This window comes from Leuciscus leuciscus (assembly GCF_965113295.1).
Source record: "Leuciscus leuciscus genome assembly, contig: HAP1_SCAFFOLD_334, whole genome shotgun sequence".
Classification (NCBI taxonomy): domain Eukaryota; kingdom Metazoa; phylum Chordata; class Actinopteri; order Cypriniformes; family Leuciscidae; genus Leuciscus; species Leuciscus leuciscus.
The window spans coordinates 46,639-67,500 of NW_028118403.1; the positions used below are offsets into that span (position 1 = coordinate 46,639).

The 20,862-nt window shown below is 38.2% G+C and overlaps 1 protein-coding gene and 3 long non-coding RNA genes across 5 annotated transcripts in view; all 4 read left to right on the top strand.

Annotated features, from left to right (window-relative positions):
- Positions 1-13,377, top strand: part of LOC309491534 — a 53,091-nt gene extending 39,714 nt beyond the window's left edge. The window contains exon 3 of the long non-coding RNA XR_014203166.1: positions 13,270-13,377. This is a non-coding gene — a long non-coding RNA (uncharacterized lncRNA). The remainder of the gene's footprint in view (positions 1-13,269) is intronic.
- On the top strand, positions 3,417-8,496 carry LOC309491537. The gene is made up of 3 exons (XR_014203168.1): positions 3,417-4,083; positions 7,428-7,493; positions 7,789-8,496. It is a non-coding gene; the product is annotated as an uncharacterized lncRNA (long non-coding RNA).
- Positions 13,378-16,154: 2,777 nt separating the features above from the next.
- Positions 16,155-19,668, top strand: LOC309491538. The gene is made up of 3 exons (XR_014203169.1): positions 16,155-16,348; positions 18,177-18,290; positions 19,532-19,668. It is a non-coding gene; the product is annotated as an uncharacterized lncRNA (long non-coding RNA).
- A 293-nt stretch (positions 19,669-19,961) lies between these two features.
- LOC309491539 (MICOS complex subunit mic25a-like) overlaps positions 19,962-20,862 on the top strand; it is an 8,551-nt gene continuing 7,650 nt past the window's right edge. Inside the window, exon 1 of one of the 2 annotated variants that reach the window (XM_082190600.1) lies at positions 19,962-20,045. In XM_082190600.1, the coding sequence (XP_082046726.1) occupies positions 19,977-20,045 (69 nt within the window). In that variant the 5' untranslated portion in view covers positions 19,962-19,976. Of the gene's footprint in view, positions 20,046-20,149; positions 20,198-20,862 lie in introns of those variants that run through there. The other variant, XM_082190601.1, reaches the window with a different exon arrangement.

The window sequence follows — 20,862 nt, forward strand, 5'->3', positions numbered from 1 at the left end:
ACATTATTTGAATTCTTTAACAAAAATTATTGTATGGAATAGAATAGCTCCTGCAGCAGGTGCATTAGCACAACAGGTAGCATAAAGTTACATGACACAATTTAATTGATTAATATTACACTTTTACTTTTAACTCACTTTAAAACACCATCGAGGATTTGTATCATATTCCGGTCGCGGTTTAAAATGGTTTCAAGTCAAAAAAACATTTTGAAATATGTTATATTTAACATTTTATATGAAGCTATGGCCTATCCTTACCTAGCATGCATACTGTAAACATTCTTTATTCATATGAAAATTCCCCAATCGCACGAAAATCACACACAAATCACATATACTTCAAACCGTGCATTTATTAGCTTCTTGTTTCAGGTGAAGAGATGTTACTTTAGCTTTGTTATCACGGATGTCAGAATGAGGAAGTCATGCAGGACCGCAGGCAGAACAGAAGCGTGATTTTTTTTTTTTTTTTTTTTTAACCACTTCAGCGGAAATCCCGCCCTGCAGCTGATTCTAAAGTTTTCATTGGTCATATCAATCACTGTACTGATTGCCTACACCAAACACTGATTACCATTGGACTAATAGCCCTGGCGGATACTGTATTGCATGTATTTGAACACAAATAAACCGGAGAAGACGTGAATGAATGCTTTTTGAGTGATGATTTCTATTCAAAATAACGAACGTTACAGATTTATGTTATGTTACATTTAAGTTATATTTATGTTACCGTGTTGTGAAAGCATAGCTAGCTAGTTCCTTTGCAACTGACATATCGATCTTGCCGAATAAGGTACTCAAGATGGCGGCAGACAAGTTTTAGAAGTGAGTGACGTCAGTGAGGAGACGTTGGTGACATCATCTGATATTCATGTATAGGGTTAGGATTAGGGTTTGATTGAGGGTTAGTTGCATGTAATTATGCATAATTAACTGTTAATACTATTGTAAGTACATGTAACATATGTAACAAGGACACTGTAAAATAAAGTGTTACCCGTTTTTTTTTTATCATTTATTAAATGCTTTGTCTTTACCATGGCTGCATCCTTTGAGAAGTGAGCGTCACCGTTCGTGACCTGCAGTTCTTTGAGCACTTGTGTCTGCCGGTGGATCTCTGCCTCCATCCTGTCCAGCCGTGGCTGAAATGTAAAACTGTCTCCCTGAAGAAACAAATAAGAGGATAATCATAAATGTTTATTTACCATGATGCTGTTCAAAAGATTGGGGTCGCTAAGAGTTTTAATCTTAAAGGGATTATTCACCCAAAACTGAAAATTCTGTCATTATTTACTCACCCTCATGTGGTTCCAAACCCATAAGACTTTCGTTCATCTTCGGAACACAAATGAAGATATTTTTCTGTCCCTCTATTGACAGCCTATGCAACTACCACTTTCAAGCCCCAGAAAGGGAATAAGTAATCCCCGAAAAAGCACCGTGGCGCATGTGTGTTGTTGTTGCATGAACGCATGCTGGAGATTAATATTTTGTAAATAAGGTGGTAAATTATGTTTGTTTTTTTCGCAATATTTAATATTATTATATATTAGAATATTAAGAATATTTATTTTAAATATTTTTAAAAGATTACTTTAATGATGTCTATACTACCTTTCTGGGGCTTGAAAGTGGTAGTTGCGTAGCTGTCAATGGAGGGACAGAAAGCTCTCAGATTTCATAAAAAAGATCTTAATCTTGTGTTCCGAAGATGAAGAGTAATTAATGACAGAATTTTCAATTTTAGCTGAACTAACCCTTTAATGAAAGAAGTCTCTTATGCACACCTGTACAATTTAAAATAACTGTTTTCTATTTTAATCTATTTTATAATGTAATTTTTTCCTGTGATCAAAGCTGAATTTTCAGCAGCCATTCTTCATTCCCAGTGTCACATGATCCTTCAGAAATCATTCTAATATGCTGATTTGGTGCTCAAGAAACATTTATGATTATTATAAGAATATATTTTGAATGGTATGGATGAGTGTCATTGGATACATTGGATTGCTTAAATTTTCAACATTAAATATATGGGGTATCATGCTTTATAATACACATCTGTGTGGGTTTATGTGTGTGTGCTGTGTCAGTCTGTACATGAACCAGTTCATCTGTTCTTTCTCAGATACCTGTAGTTTGTCCTTCTCTTTGAGGTATCCTCGCATTACGTTCTTTGCTTCATGACGTTTCAGCTGCGCTTCCTCCAATCTGTTTTCCAGAATGCGCAATTTCTATAAAACAAGCACACAAGTTCATTCATTTTCTTGCTTGAACTAACATATTTAATTGTGCTCATCGATACAGGGTGGCTAAACACTCTGCTTCCCACTAATCAAGACAGAGGGGAAGACGAAAGACTTGAGAGAAGGAAGAAGAGCATTTACAATGGAAGAATGACCACTTAGGGAAACTTATGGCAGAGTTCCCTTCTTTACTCTAATTCTCATTATGATGTGCAAAAAAATCGTATTCTCGTGAATTGTTTAGATTATATAATAATAATGGTGATAATAAAACTGTGGGCATGGTTTACAGTAATTACAGTAAGGAGAAATTGGGACAAAAATGATTTGACTGGAAAAAAAGGCTCAATATTCTTACTGCTTTTTTTCCTTTCGATTTTGGGAGGAAACCTGGACAATTCTTAAATTGTAAGATTCACCAGTGTTCATTCAAAATAAAAAAAAGAGACAATTTCTACCTTTTCCTCGTCTAGTTCCTGGTTGTCAGGCAGAGGCTTCATGCTCTCGTACTGGCGCTTCAACTCCTCCAAACGCTGCCTCTGTGTGTCAGTGGTTTGTTTCAAAGCATTCAGCTTCTTCGCTTTATCACAAACCTCCTTCTCCAGCACCGTCAGAGCCGACTGCACAACAAAAATGACTGTCAACCACAACTGATATGCAGGTGATTCTGTAACCACTGGATAGTACAAGTGAAAGAAGTGGAAAAAGGTTTTTAAATAACTGATATAAAGGTTCATTTAACCTCACCTTAACGGGCATGTTCCTAAATGATTCATTCTCCATCCCACGGTCTTGAAAAACATCCTTGGTTACTTGTTCCTCTCCCTGGAACAACCAAGACCAAGATATGCATCAAATACAGCTATAACGTGACTTAAATGATATGGATATGTTTTAACATTACATATGTGTGTGTGTTCATAATGTCTGACCTCAGCCAGTTTCTTGCGCATGTTTTCATTCGCATGCTGCAACGTGATCTCATGAGAATACGTGTGTATTTTTACGTAAAGTGTAATTCTACCATACGTACATTTACTTACGTTTTATACACACAGAAACGTATAATACTGACGTATTTACAGCACTAAAACGTAAAATATTTACGTATTAACAGCACAAAAACGTAAATTATTGATTATTGATTATTGAGAGTAAATTCAACCCAGGGTCCTTTGCACCATGACCTCAAGCATTCCAGGGGTGTTTGGCTTGAGGTCATGGTGCAAAGGACCCTGGGTTGAATTTACTCTGAACCATCCCTTTAATTTTATGAAGAATACTTTCTGTGCACCAAAAAAAACAAAATGTCAACTTTATTCAGTAATTTCTTCCCTTCTGTATCAGTCTCCAACGCACATTCACGAGAGCACCACGACGCATGCGCGGCCTCGCGTGCATCTTCCTCTGCTTGTAGGTTATATGTCAGAACGCCAGCTGCTGCGTCATCACCACACACACACACGTGTCGTGGTGCTCTCGTGAACGCGCATCGGAGACTGATACATAGTATAGGTGTTTTAGAATGTTTTTTTTTTTAATGTTTTTTTTAGAAACTGCATAAGAAAAATTCATTAAGTGTCCAGGGATGTTTTCTCTGTAGTTAGTGATTAAGGAAATGTTTTTACATTCAAATGATGCATGCATGAAATGTCTGAGCATTCCTCTTGGTCTCTGGCAGATGAAGGGTCCGACACCACAGCTGACTCCAGACTCAGAAGAACAAACACTGCAGCTGATGTCTGAGGCTGAGCAGAAACTGATGCTGCTGAAGGAGGAACTACAGGGCAAAGATCTGGCAACCATCCTGAAGGAGATAGAGGAAGAGGAGGTGAGGAACAATGATTAGTCAAGTTGCTGTTATTGTATTTTGGGTTGTTGAATATTTGTAACTATTGAAACATTGACTGTTTTGTTTACTTTAGGAATATATGTCATATTTAACTTTTTTGGAAGTTCTAAAATAACGCTGACTAATATTACTAATATGTTGTTTATTTCATGCCCCTTTGCAGTTCCCTCGTCCCGGTTACTAACGTAACCTAGCTTACCTGGCCAGCTTACGCTATGAGAAAACTCCATTTCTCGAGAATATTGAAGCCAAATCTTTAAAACGCAGTGCAGCTGCACAGCATACACAGATAAACAGCGAGTACGGTCATTGGCTGTGCTGCGGCAACTGCACGAATCTATGGCGAGGCAGCTCAGACTCACGAACCAATTCCAGGTTATAAAACCTCATAAATGTGGACGGCGAGGCCCAGCCTGCCACCGCACATATCTTCAATGGGTATTCCACTTGACCAAGCCCAAGACGAGGCCATGCCTCTCGTGGAATGAGCTCTGACCCCTTGGTGCGGCCGCCAAAGCATACGAAAAACTGTTCCGACTGTCAGAATGCTCCCGATAAACTCTGAGAGCCCTGACGGGACAGAGTAAATTCGTGTCTCTTTCATCCTCTGGTGAGCGAAGAGCTGCGAGTGAAATAACCTGTGCTCTGAACGGAGTCGAGAGCATTTTAGGAATATAACCATACCTTGGCTTGAGGACGGCTCTGGAGTCGTTAGGCCCAAACTCAAGGCAGGACGCGCTCACTGATAGCACATGTAAATCGCCCACTCTCTTGACTGAAGCGAGCGCCAGAAAAAGAGCGGTTTTGAACGAGAGGTGCTTCAGGTCCGCACACCGAAGCGGCTCAAACGGTGCACCCTTCAATGCTTCCAGGACCGTGGAGAGGTCCCAGATAGGCACAGAGGGGGGTCGCGGAGAGTTTAGCCTCCTTGCCCCTTTAAGGAAGCGCACAATGTTCCTTCCTAGTGATTGTCCGGCCACAAGAGCATGAGATGATGTTATGGCCGCCACATTTACTTTGAGCGTGGAGGGGGTGCGACCCGCGTTCAAGAGCTCTTGCAAAAAAAACCAGTTCACTTGGTACTTTGCATGAGTCGGGGTCCAAGCTCCGTGCTGCGCACCAGCCAGAGAACACCACCCATTTCTGAGCATAGAAGTGCCTAGTTGAGGGCGCTCCTGCTTCAGTGATGGTTTTTAGCACCCTATGCGGGAGACACCCAGGTACCCGTTGAGGGGCCATACATGAAGGGCCCACAAGTCGGGACGGGGATGCCAGATTTTCCCGTTCGCCTGCGTGAGGAGATCTCTTCTCAGCGGAATTAGCCATGGGGCTGTTTCCAGCAGTTGTGTCAACTCGGAGAACCATAACTGGGTCTGGAAGACCCAGCACTGCACACTTGCTTTCCCTGATCTGTTCGATGACTTGTGGTAGCATCGTGACCGGAGGAAATGCATATAGCGGGCGGCTCGGCCAGTCGTGGGCAAGCGCGTCCTTGCTCTTTGAGAAAAATCCTCTTCTTAATATCATCATTCATCTTTGTCATCAGGATACGTACCAAAAACTTTTAAGCTGGCTATGATTAAACCGCTTGTTAAAAAAACGCAACTCCAACTTGATCGTACAGAATTAGTCAATTACAGGCCGATCTCGAATCTACCTTTTCTTTCAAAGATACTAGAAAAGGCGGTATCCTCACAACTATGTTCCTTTTTAGAAAGAAATGATATCTGCGAGGATTTTCAGTCAGGATTTAGACCGTACCATAGTACTGAGACTGCTCTCATAAGAGTTACAAATGATTTGCTCTTATCATCCAATCGTGGTTGTATCTCTCTATTAGTGTTACTCGATCTTAGTGCTGCATTTGATACTATTGACCACAACATTCTTTTAAATAGACTCGAAAATTATGTTGGCATTAATGGAATTGCATGAGCACGGTTTAAATCATACTTATCCGACCGTTATCCGTTTGTAGCAGTAAATGAAGAGATGTCTCATCGATCACAAGTTCACTATGGCGTACCACAAGGCTCAGTACTAGGACCGTTGCTTTTCACTCTGTACATGCTACCCTTGGGAGATATCATTAGGAAGCATGGAATTAGTTTTCACTGTTATGCTGATGATACTCAGCTCTATATTTCTTCACGCCCTGATGAAACTTACTAATTCACAAAATTAACGGAATGCATAGGTGATATAAAAAATTGGATGACTAGTAATTTCCTACTACTTAATTCTGAAAAAACAGATTCTATTTATTAGACAAAAAATGTCCTCACGTAATAATCTAGAATACTGTCTAACACTTGATGGCTGCTCTGTTAAGTCTTCGTCGTCGGTTAGGAACCTGGGTGTGCTCTTTGATACCAATCTTTCATTTGAAAGTCACGTGTCTAGTATCTGTAAAACCGCATGCGGAACAATTAGTCCATGCGTTCATGACATCAAGGCTAGATTGTTGTAATGCTATTATGGGTGGTTGCCCTGCACGCTTAATATTCAAATTACAGCTGGTCCAAAACGCAGCAGCTAGAGTTCTTACCAGAACCAGAAAGTATGACCATATTAGCCCGGTTCTGTCAACACTGCACTGGCTCCCTATTAAACATTGTATACATTTTAAAATATTGCTGATTACTTACAAAGCACTAAATGGTTTAGCTCCGCAGTACTTGAGCGAGCTCTTAACGCATTATAGTCCTTCACGTCTATTGCAATCTCAAAATTCCGGCCAGTTGATAATACCTTTTAACACCAAAACTTTGGAACAGTCTTCCTAACATTGTCCGGGAAGCAGACACACTCTGTCAGTTCAGAGCTAGACTAAAAACACATCTCTTTGACCTAGCATACACATAACACATTATAGACTTTTATAATTCAATGTTAGGCTGCATAGATTAGGTCAGCCGGAACCGGGAACACTTCCCATAAATCCTGATGTACTCGTTACATCATAAGAAGAATGGCGTCTACGCTAATATTAGTCTCTCTGTTTAGTACGATGGTTAGAAACTTTGTTAGAAGCTTAACTTTTTGTCATCTCTCTTCATTGTTAATTTTAAAACAACAGGGAAGACTTGGCCTGTGTAAAGTCTACATCATTTCCTAGTAAAATTATCACTCAAGGTATTGTTGCACAGTCACGCTCTCCTGACTTCATCCGGTTCAACAACTTTGCCATGATTATTATATTATTATAATATAGAATTGGCTGTCTGCAGTTTTACATGTATCCCCTCATGCCCATGGTGTTTGATTGGTAGGCAGACAGGCTCTTTAAGCCCATACATTTATACTGTGCAATATTTCTATAGATGACCAGGGGAACGCTGCCTGTGTAACTTCGGGTTCACCTCATCTCCCTGACTCAGTTACTCAAGGTATTATTTAAATGTGGTGCCGTGTCCATCACTAGACACACTTGCTAATGTGCAATCAACACTTACATTATGTTTGGTTAGACATAGAAAGCATAGAAAGAAGCTGGATGTATCTTGTTTTTAACAAGCATGTTAATGAAAACAATCTAACTTGATTTTTAGCAGATCTAAAGGCAATTTATTATCACACACATTTTGTCTACACAAGTTCCAGCTTGTTTGGCGATTTTGAACAGCAACATCTCTTCCTGCAAGTAATTTTTTTTATCTTCTAATCTTTGTTTTAATTGTTCAGGTGTCTGTGTTTCATCAAGGCGGTGTGTGAAGAGACGACAACGCAGTACTGAAGTGTCAACCAGTCTCTCCGTTTACTGAAGTGAGGTGGACCCCGGCCGTATCCAGATCAGATGGTGGATCTGCACCTGGACCCAACCATGACGCATCCCTGAAGTGCCAGCCTCATCAGCCCTGTGAAGGCCTCATCGACACGACCAATCTGACCTCTGACCTGTAACGCTGCCTGGATCATAATCATACACTGTTCGCTCGTTGGCTAGAGGAGAACTGGCCCCCGACTGAGCCTGGGTTCTCCCAAGGTTTTTTTCTCCATTCTGTCACTGATGGAGTTTTGGTTCCTTGCCACTGTTGCCTTTGCTTTTGGCTTGCTTAGTTGGGGACATTTAATATTCAACAATATTATTGATCTGCCTTAATAAGTATAATAAATAATAAATATCGTTTTCTGGTGGACGATGATGCAATTTTCTTCTAGAAACAAACTTTGTTGTATTATTTTCATGTTATCAATGTGAAGCTGCTTTGATACAATCTGTATTGTAAAAAGCGCTATATAAATAAAGGTGATTTGACTTGACTTGACCATGGTCTGAGGAGGAGATGTCAGGATTCACTTTTATTTTCCTTCATTCATTTTTACAATGCTGTCCTTTGTTAAGGAACGGATTCTTGAGGTGACCAAATCAAATAAAGTTCAGTGATTCAACTAATGTTGTTTTGTGTATTAATAATGACAAACCTAGATTATTAAATGCAGATGAATCAAGTTTAGTAGTCAAACATAATGAAATCAACTAATGAGCTAAATATACTTGGTGAGACCTCAGCAACTTGCGATCCTATCCACAATCTCCACCAAACAACAAAAGAGCAAGCATTATTATAATAATGTGATTAGGTTGTCTGAGAGAATTGAGGTTGCTTGTATTGAGACTATAACCCTACGCTCCACAAATAGGACTGGTTGAAGGGGAGTGTGTAAGTGCATTTTCTTTTAAAACTTTGACAATGTCAATCAAGACATTAAAGCATGGAGGCCTTCAAGTTACTTATTAGGCTATTTAGGCTTCGTTCTCCTTTATATGTTGCTGCTTTTTATGTTCTTGTTGCATTCTATAAACCCTTACTATTAAAATTGCTAGTAAAGCTGATGAACTCTGATAGAAAGTGAAACTTTTTAAATAGGTTTTAACATATACCCTCATCACTTTGTGTAATTTGTGACAATATCCCAAAGTAGATAAACTTGTTTTTGAAGAGTGGGTTGGTAAGGAGCAAGTGTAGTTAGTAATATTTGGAGAAATGAGATTCCTTTATGCATGTTGTTGATGTTAAAAGTCCAGGTCATTTCTAAAGGTAGATTTTATGCACTATAACCTATTAATCGGACTGGTGATAACGTGAAAAAATACGTGAAAACGTTCTGATTTGACATCTTTATGCATGGGAAAAAGAGGCAAGAAGAAAGTTAAACAAGTTTGGCTTGACACCATGTCTTCCGACGCATCTGGCTCAACTGATCAATTTGAGAATTCAGCATCAGCCTCGAGTAGTGCTGGATTTAAACTTAAGAAAGATACCGAATCACAGTGGTTTGACACATGTCCAAATTTCGACAATGAGGTTGTTGTCACATCCCTCCCCAGATAGCAACATTGTTTCGGCCCAGATCCGGCCCACATATGGCACTTGTGGAATGCAGATCTGGCCCACATGCAGCGTGGAATGACGGCCCTTGGGTGGCCCACTCCTGTTTGCCAGATCTGGGCCACAAGCAGGCCATAGCAATGCCACATGTCAGCCAAGAGCAAAGAAATAAACCAGAACTGGACCTTATCTGAGCCACAAAGTCTGTGTGTATTAAATGTGGAGTCATTTAACAGTGATTGGTGTTTCCATCAGGCGCGTAGCCAGTAATGGGCCAGGGCGGCACTGGCCCGCCCACATTACTCACTGGCCCGCCCAGGCAAGTTTGATCAAAATACATTTTTAGTTTCTTTTTATTATTCAAATGTATTTAAGAAAATATATTAATATAAACCTGATTTATTGTTGACTGGTGTGTGTGTTTAATTTGTTTTCCGAATAAAATGGAACTGTTGAAGCAAGTTGTATAAACTCTCTCTCCGGAACGTAATTGGTTGCTATGGTTGCTATAGACTCTCTGGGCGGCGGGCTCTGGGCTAATTTTGGTAACTTAGCTGCTTTTTAGCCAAAAAGTTATTTGAAAAAAGAACTCTGTGACTCTTTGGACTATGATGAGACCATTTCTGTTTTCAGCACTAAACCCAGGCACTTACGTCTTGTTTTGTAGAATGAAAACAACAAAGGTAGGCCTGTTGTTTAACTAATTTCCTTAATTTTTGCCCGTGAAGTGATTTAACCCATTCAGACCCTGCGTCCATTACAATGGACATCACATGTCAACCCCCCTTTTTTTTTTACTTCTGGAGCATTTCACCTAGTTTAAAGCCTGCAGTCCATTAGATTGGACGCTTGTCATCCAATCAAATGGCAGTAAAGCTCTGCATGTAGTAATTATAAAAAAAAAACACTACTTTGAAGAGAAGCATGTCAGCACTTCACTCCAAACACAGAAGCAAGCAACATTTTCTATGGTTTTATTTAAATTTTTTGATATGTTTGTCAGTATTTCATAGTTTGTATGTAAAATAGAAAGATTGAACTTATTAATTAAAGTTAAAAATCGATTGTAGAATTTCAAATTTTAAATCAGGATTTTTTCAAATGTGTCTGTCCATTAGAATGGACAGTGGGTTCAAAAGCCTGTTACTGAAATCACATTCCAGTAATTGAAGTCCAGTAATGCTGATTGAAATTTCTTATATAAAAAATCTATATCACAGTACCAATACATTTTTTTTACTTTTTCATATGCAGAATATATAGTTCTTGAAGTGCTTGAACATATAGCTGATGGAAGTATCTCAGATGTTGACTTTATGTGGAGTGATGATGAGGAAGATGGAGATGTAAGAAAAATATCCGTATTTAAAACTTTATAAAGTAAAATGACTAGCTTCCGGCGAAACTGTACAAAACATACAGATTTGACATAAATCTAAAGCGTAACTTGAAAATGAATCATTTTTCTTACACAAACGCATCGCTTCGCTTCAGAAGGCCTTTATTTACCTCCAAGAGCCGCATGGAGCACTTTTATCATGGATGGATGCACTTTTATGGACTTTCAACAGAAACAACCATTCACTGCCATTATAAAGCTTGGAAGCCAGGACATTTTTTAATATAACTCCGATTGTATTCGTCTGAAAGAAGAACAATGTCATACACCTAGGATGGCTTGAGGGTGAGTAAATCATGGGCCAATTTACATTTTTGGGTGAACTATCCCTTTATAGGTATAGTACACCCAAAAATTATATTTGTCATCACTTACTCATCCTTATGTTGTTCCAAATCTGTATGAGTTTCTTTATTCGGCTGAACACAAAAGAAGATATTTTGAAGAATGTCGGTAACTAGACAGTTGACAGTATAGCCATTGATTTCCATATTTTTTCCCATTATAGCCTATATTTCCTAATAACTACATATTATATTATGATATAATATTATCATTATTAGTAATTATTTTGAAAATTATAATAATATTTATCAGTAATGTATCAATATAGATATTACAGTACAACACCGTATAATTAATTACAGCAAAAGCAGATCAAATGACGAAATACAGTACAAATCCAGTAAAGTACTATTTGGTAGTTTACAGTACTGATCTTGTGTACTGTAAAGTGAATTACAGTAGTTACTGGAAATCGAAATACATGCATCATGCATGGCAACCGTGCTGCCATAATGTACTGTAGAAATACAAGAAATCGTTAACAGAGAAATTGTTTCAAAGATGCACACAGTAAATTACTCTAAAGTGAATGCGTTGATTGATTCCTAGGTTTATTTTGTTATAAATAAACAAATGTGCGATCTATAAAGCAAAAACCTTACAATTAAAGTTGAAATGTTGTAATGTTCAAGTTTTTGATCTAAAAAAAGAAAGATGCGCAAAGAAAATGACTCTAACATGACCATATTGATTGATTCTAAGATATTTAGTTTGTTACAAACAATGTGCAATCTATAAAACAAAAACCTCAAAATTAAAGTTGAAATGGTATACTGTTGGAAAGTTTTTGACCTTGAGAAAAAGCTTTAAGTATATACTAACAATTTTTATGTTTATTATTTAATTTTATGTTGGTACATTTTTGTGAAGTACACCTGTTTTGACCTGACGTCCATTGAAATGGACAAAAAAATTTACAATTAAAGCCAAACATTTTTAATTTTTTTTTTATTTGTTCTCATTTATAGAAGCCTCATGAGCTGGGAAAATGTACTTTTATATTTTTCAGAAACTTAAAACATAATTCAGGTCTGAAGTGATTTAAGGCGAGACACGGCAGGCAAAAACATAGGGTTTTTTTTTCACTGGTCAATTTTGAGATTTTTGGCCATTTGTCTTCAATGCCTTCTTTCAGACTTGTGCTGAAAAAAAGTCCAAAATACACATTTTGGTCTTTATTTTACTACATTTTGTCTATTTGCGTCTGTAGATTTCTCCTAAATTCAACAAAAGTTGGCGTTCGCGTTCTAAATCAATATGTTGCTCCGCCATCGCTTCTGCACCCTTATTGCTGGTGGTTTTTCCAGCCTAATTACTGAGCTCTGTTGGTTGAACATGATGATTAGACAGTGTTTTGTTATTGCCTTTGCCGAATATTGCAAAATAAAGGTGTAACTGTTTTTGCAGTTTGTCTATTCTTTTTTTCTAATCTCTAAGGTTTAATTATTTAAGTCATTTTTTTTTTCTAGGAAAAACTATAGGCCCACTCACTTTTTCACTGGCCCGCCCAAAATACAATTTCTGCCTACGCCACTGGATATATGGTTCAAAGCTCACAAACATATTGGTGATACACCTTCTATTTCTCAGTTCTCTCCTATCTGGACTAATGCACAGTTCACTCCGGGCAGGGCAGACGGCGGTTTAGTTTATAATATAATAAATATTCATAAAAATGCCTGGCGTCAATAAGCAAGCTATTCAGCGAAATGTTTCCGAGCTCCAGCGAAAAATTCAACTTCTGGGTAACTTAAGTTTTTTATTACAGATTTCGCCAATTAAGCTGAAACAGTTAACGTTAACTTAAAACCTGCTTAAATAGTCAGTAATATTGCGGCAGTAGTGGAATAATGAGTATTTCAATTGTTTTCTTATTATTGCTCTTATTAATAATGTATTCTCAAGGATGGCAATGTTGTGTTGTAATGTCAGCCTGGAGTTATTATATAGCAAAGTTGCTTCTATAGCTGTTTAATACATTTATATTACCTTTAAATTGAATAAAGAGCTCAGTAAAATTGTCTACAGAAAGTTAATATTGCATTAATTAAACCCAACTTCGCATGAATGTTTCTCTCTGTCCACTAGAGAGAGAAAGAAGCGCGAATTTCGAAAGCTCTCAGTCTGTCATCGAGAAGAACAGAGAAACCATCTGGCAGCTGAAACATGCGAATGAAAACATGCGCAAGAAACTGGCTGAGGTCAGACATTATGAACACACACACACATATGTAATGTTAAAACATATCCATATCATTTAAGTCACGTTATAGCTGTATTTGATGCATATCTTGGTCTTGGTTGTTCCAGGGAGAGGAACAAGTAACCAAGGATGTTTTTCAAGACCGTGGGATGGAGAATGAATCATTTAGGAACATGCCCGTTAAGGTGAGGTTAAATGAACCTTTATATCAGTTATTTAAAAACCTTTTTCCACTTCTTTCACTTGTACTATCCAGTGGTTACAGAATCACCTGCATATCAGTTGTGGTTGACAGTCATTTTTGTTGTGCAGTCGGCTCTGACGGTGCTGGAGAAGGAGGTTTGTGATAAAGCGAAGAAGCTGAATGCTTTGAAACAAACCACTGACACACAGAGGCAGCGTTTGGAGGAGTTGAAGCGCCAGTACGAGAGCATGAAGCCTCTGCCTGACAACCAGGAACTAGACGAGGAAAAGGTAGAAATTGTCTCTTTTTTTTATTTTGAATGAACACTGGTGAATCTTACAATTTAAGAATTGTCCAGGTTTCCTCCCAAAATCGAAAGGAAAAAAAGCAGTAAGAATATTGAGCCTTTTTTTCCAGTCAAATCATTTTTGTCCCAATTTCTCCTTACTGTAATTACTGTAAACCATGCCCACAGTTTTATTATCACCATTATTATTATATAATCTAAACAATTCACGAGAATACGATTTTTTTGCACATCATAATGAGAATTAGAGTAAAGAAGGGAACTCTGCCATAAGTTTCCCTAAGTGGTCATTCTTCCATTGTAAATGCTCTTCTTCCTTCTCTCAAGTCTTTCGTCTTCCCCTCTGTCTTGATTAGTGGGAAGCAGAGTGTTTAGCCACCCTGTATCGATGAGCACAATTAAATATGTTAGTTCAAGCAAGAAAATGAATGAACTTGTGTGCTTGTTTTATAGAAATTGCGCATTCTGGAAAACAGATTGGAGGAAGCGCAGCTGAAACGTCATGAAGCAAAGAACGTAATGCGAGGATACCTCAAAGAGAAGGACAAACTACAGGTATCTGAGAAAGAACAGATGAACTGGTTCATGTACAGACTGACACAGCACACACACATAAACCCACACAGATGTGTATTATAAAGCATGATACCCCATATATTTAATGTTGAAAATTTAAGCAATCCAATGTATCCAATGACACTCATCCATACCATTCAAAATATATTCTTATAATAATCATAAATGTTTCTTGAGCACCAAATCAGCATATTAGAATGATTTCTGAAGGATCATGTGACACTGGGAATGAAGAATGGCTGCTGAAAATTCAGCTTTGATCACAGGAAAAAATTACATTATAAAATAGATTAAAATAGAAAACAGTTATTTTAAATTGTACAGGTGTGCATAAGAGACTTCTTTCATTAAAGGGTTAGTTCAGCTAAAATTGAAAATTCTGTCATTAATTACTCTTCATCTTCGGAACACAAATTAAGATCTTTTTTATGAAATCTGAGAGCTTTCTGTCCCTCCATTGACAGCTACGCAACTACCACTTTCAAGCCCCAGAAAGGTAGTATAGACATCATTAAAGTAATCTTTTAAAAATATTTAAAATAAATATTCTTAATATTCTAATATATAATAATATTAAATATTGCGAAAAAAACAAACATAATTTACCACCTTATTTACAAAATATTAATCTCCAGCATGCGTTCATGCAACAACAACACACATGCGCCACGGTGCTTTTTCGGTGATTACTTATTCCCTTTCTGGGGCTTGAAAGTGGTAGTTGCATAGGCTGTCAATAGAGGGACAGAAAAATATCTTCATTTGTGTTCCGAAGATGAACGAAAGTCTTATGGGTTTGGAACCACATGAGGGTGAGTAAATAATGACAGAATTTTCAGTTTTGGGTGAATAATCCCTTTAAGATTAAAACTCTTAGCGACCCCAATCTTTTGAACAGCATCATGGTAAATAAACATTTATGATTATCCTCTTATTTGTTTCTTCAGGGAGACAGTTTTACATTTCAGCCACGGCTGGACAGGATGGAGGCAGAGATCCACCGGCAGACACAAGTGCTCAAAGAACTGCAGGTCACGAACGGTGACGCTCACTTCTCAAAGGATGCAGCCATGGTAAAGACAAAGCATTTAATAAATGATAAAAAAAAAATGGGTAACACTTTATTTTACAGTGTCCTTGTTACATATGTTACATGTACTTACAATAGTATTAACAGTTAATTATGCATAATTACATGCAACTAACCCTCAATCAAACCCTAATCCTAACCCTATAGTAAGTACTTGCACTTAATTAATATTACTCAGTACTTAAATATATAATTACACTGTAACAATGACACCGTAAAATAAAGTGTAACCAAAAAATGTAATGAGATAATAAAGCAAGCATACGTGTAAGTGTGCCATGGTAAAGGTTGTGCAAGTAATGCTTCTCGTAAAGAGTAGGGGTGTAACTCCGGTGTCCTGCCCAAATTCCCTCCATTGGCCTTTATCAATCATGGCCTACGAATAAGAATCCTCATGCTTTCAATTGGCTTTATCACTCTCTCTCCTCTCCACCTATAGCTGGTGTGTGGTGAGCGCACTGGCGCCATTGTTCTGACAGTGGATGCTGCACACTGGTGGTGGTTGAGGGGAGAGCGCTCTATAAATGCCTCATTTCATTAAGATGTGTGTGTGTGTGTGTGTGTGTGTGTCCAGGCTGAGCTGCAGCTTCAGGACGAGAAGGTGTGCAGTAGGGCCGCAACGACGCGTCGAAGTCATCGATTACGTCGACTATGAAAATACGTCGACACGCATGAAATGCGTCGACGCGTAATTATTTACGTTTAAATATCGAGTAATGGCGGCTTCTGCTCCCTCTCATGGTGAAAATGACAGACCACGATCATCCAAAGTATGGGAATACTTTACCACTACGGCCGAACAGAAAGGTGCTTTCACTATGCAAACTATGCCCCATTCGGTGACAATAAAATGGACTTTAATTTATAACTTAAACTTAAATCTGTTAACGAAGCTTTCATTTGCCAGTTTTTAAAAGTTGTGTATGCACATGTAGACTAGAGACCTGCACTCCCGCGGGTCACAACGCAACAGAGTGCGGCGCGGGAGCCGGGAACATAGATCTGATGGCCGGGCGCGGGCGGTAATGCACTCGTGTGTGTGCTGGTTGCGGGAGAATAAAACGATTCGCGGAACTCCCGCAAAATAGAATTATCTATACATTGAACATCTAAAAACGAATAAATTGTCATTCATCTGTTTGACAAAAGCAACAAGAACAACTAAAACAAAATAGAAACGATTTACAGGCCAGAGTCTCTATCTATTTATAACATGTTTGCAGCGTTGAACAATGTAGCCAATCACAGACATATGTGTTGATTTCTTGAACGCCAATCAGATGCATTTATGCTAGAATCCCCTCACCGCTCAAAATGGACTTTTTGTTCAGTGCTGAATTCTGCATACTGGCAAATCATCTGATTATAGCAAACAAAGTGTAGCTATTATGAAAGATTCATTGTGCAGCCAGTTTCATTGATAATAACAGAGTTAATCTGTGAGATCGCGATGAACTGAGATGTCAGCTTTTTAGGAATTATTAAGGGAGAAATCCGTCCTGCGCAGGTCTCTAATGTAGACTTTAAAAACAAACGACTAACGTTATATTAACATTAACAGTAGCCTATAGGCTGCAATCTAGTGTATGTGAACCTTTTTGCAGATAAACACAAGTGCATTTTCGGACAAGTTAATTGAGTAAATCATACTCCCACTACGGTAATTAATAACAGATTATAGTAAACACATTTCCTAAATAGGCCTGTGTATCTTACATTTTTTTCAATAGTACCATTAGTTAAAAATAAAGTTTAAAATGCTTCCTGTTCGCATATTTCATAATAAAATGACAATTACCCTTTCTGAAAGAATATTTTTTTTGTCATCATTCATAGATTTCATGTTAAAATAATATACAGATGCACTACCCTCTTCAAAATACAGCTGATATATTGTTGTACTTATTATTTATTGGAAAGTTTGCCAATGGATAAATCAGCTAATCCCAAAAATAATCATTAGATTAATCGGAAAAATAATCGTTAGATTAGTCGACTAATCGAAGAAATAATCGATAGATTAATCGACAACAAAAATAATCGTTAGATGCAGCCCTAGTGTGCAGAGAGCGCAGAAAGCGAGAGAAAATCCTCTCCCTCTACAAGAAGCAGCAGGAGGAGAGGATTGCTCAGGCAAAGGAGAGGAAGAGAAGAGCGAGCATCATCCATCACACATCAGATAACAATGTAATACTCTAATAAGCATAAAGATATGTGTGTCATACTAATAGCACTTCTCATGTGAAGTGCACAGGAGACTGGACTCGCAATTGATGTTAATAGAGCTTTGTGTTAGCATGCTGCAAAGCTCACAACAATAAAATAAAATAGACAATTCAACTATTTATAAGTATATACACTTCCGGTCAAAAGCTTGGAATAATTACGATATTAAGTCTCTTTTGCTCACCAAAGCTGCATTTATTTGATGAGAAATAAAGTAATGTTGCGAAATATGTTATTACAATTTAAAATAACTGTTTTCTATTTAAGTATATAATTTATGCCTGTGATGCAAAGCTATATTTTCAGCATCATATACAGTCTTCAATGTCACATGATTCTTCAGAAATCATTCTAATATGGATTTGGTGCTCAAGTAACCTTTCTTATTATTATCAATGTTGAAAAATAGCTCCCCGACGAGCTGAGCAGCGAGGCCAACGCAGTAGAAGAAGTGGAAGCCATCTCTCCTTTTGAGGAAGCTTTCCAGCAAATCAGAGAGGCCACTGGAGTCACAGACCCACGGGTGAGGACACACAACACAACATTCAACTGTTTTCAGTGTGTTAGGGGAGTAACAGTTTAGGACACAAGGACCAGATGTTTGAAAGAAGACCCCGGAGTCAGAATTATAATAAATTAAAGAAAAGTTTTACTGAAGATAGTTTGCAGTTTCATCAGCAGAAGTTCAGCTTCAAGACTCACACAGTAGTTCGTAGGCCGCCCCACTTACAGTTACAAAGATCACAGCAGTTATATCCTACACCACACACACACACACACACAGCAGTTATACCCTTCACCAAGGTCTAAGCTACGTCCTTTATTCAGGTTGCAGTTTCTGATTGGCTAAGAAATAGATAAACATAGTAATTTTCCACACATATACATATAGACGGAAGCATATCTCTATCGATTATGCCGCTGACACTCAGACCCTGAAGTTAGACACGTCGTGACCTTCCAGGTCACAGATCTGCATTGCTGGGCGCCAGCATGTCCAGAACAATAACTCAGTCAATCTCCAATAATGCCAGTGGTTCCTTAACCTGTAACCAAGAAGATTAACACACACACACACACACACCGACACACAGCTTCTCTAAGGTTGGATTTGGCCAGGCTCTAACTATAAACAGGAGAGTCCTCTCAAAACATCAAGATAATGCATTCTTTCTCTCAAGGAGAGCTACACTTTAGTCTAACTGGAAAGTAAGGCTTTAACAAAGAAATGGTCCCTTAAACTATTGGCTTCAATGACCCTATGTTTTAACACGTTGAAGACCTTTCTCAAACACAAAACAAATCCATATTTCATTTCTGGAAGCCGGGCTAAATGAGCAAGCACTGTTACTGCATTCAGATATCAAACACAGACATTAAAGAATACATGAAAAGAACATTTCAGTAATCACACTGGTAACTTCTATAACAAAGTAAAATCCCCAGAGAAGTCATTTAACTCATTTGATATTTAGAAGGAAAAATATTGATTAATACCTTGATTATAATCACTCATTACATATACATTGAAGTATGAAGTATTAAAGCTCACCCTTCTGTTGTACAGAGTGGTGGTGGATTTGTTAATGTCTCAAAGGCCAGATCACGTTTACGTGTGATTGTGTGTGTGACTGAGAGACTGGCCTACTGGTACATGGGAACTATGAATGCTGTTGATCCATATGGAACAATAACAGAACTATTACGTTTAGCAGACAGAGCTGACACACACCTAACACACCTGCATGTCTTTTCTGTCAACAGATGAGGACAACAGGAGCAATGATGAGGATGTCATCACCCGTGTCAAGCTGAAGCAGCAGTCGGAGTCAATCATTGACCAAGCAACCATTGACCAAAGAAGACTTTCATTACAAATAAGAAGGGCAAACTGATCAACCTTGATCCATTAGCACCTGCACTAAGCCATTCGGCTGTACACTAAGCCATCTTCTTCTTCAAAAAGTTGACATTTTGGTTTTTTTGGTGCACAGAAAGTATTCTTCATAAAATGAAAGGGATGGTTCAGAGTAAATTCAACCCAGGGTCCTTTGCACCATGACCTCAAGCATTCCAGGGGTGTTTGGCTTGAGGTCATGGTGCAAAGGACCCTGGGTTGAATTTACTCTGAACCATCCCTTTAATTTTAATTTTACATTCAAATGATGCATGCATGAAATGTCTGAGCATTCCTCTTGGTCTCTGGCAGATGAAGGGTCCGACACCACAGCTGACTCCAGACTCAGAAGAACAAACACTGCAGCTGATGGAGAAGAAGGTGTGTGTCCTTCACAAACACTGATGGAGAAGAAGGTGTGTGTCCTTCACAAACACAAACACTGATGGAGAAGAAGGTGTGTGTCCTTCACAAACACAAACACTGATGGAGAAGAAGGTGTGTGTCCTTCACAAACACTGATGGAGAAGAAGGTGTGTGTCCTTCACAAACACTGAGACGGTTTTAGGTCTGAAGACTCGGGCTGGTCCATGACTGAACTTTTGTTTCATCACACATCATTTTCAACATATTTGTGGTGATATTCTCTAAATATGGCGTTCAGAAGTACAAACACAGACAGTGAAGAATCCACCAAACACACTGAATCTGAAACATTTCCACACACACACACTCTCGTGTCTTTGATGTTACTGTACGCGCTTCAGGCTGAAGATGTTTGTTCTCTCTGATGTCTTCATGCTCATATTAAATATAGCATTTATAAATACAACTGTTTGCATAAACTCGATAACAGAGGTGGTGATTATACGGCTTCATCTGATTAGCGCCACGCCACTTTAGTGTGTGTGTGTGTGTGTGTGTGTGTGTGTGTGTGTGTGTCATTTATTAATATTAACTGCTTGAAGAAGGAAAGAGAGAAAGTTTGAACTTGTTTATTTAATGTGACTCCAGCAGAAATCACAGCAACTGAAGATAAAATAAATGAGTTTTATAAGAACTGAAATATAAAAGAATATATTTATTTTAAATCAAAAGAAATGTATGAACTCGTAAACCCTAAACAGTGAGCCGACGGCTGTCGAAGAACACAGTTATTCAGTGCTGTAGAAAATGAATCAGTTAAAAGCCTCAGATG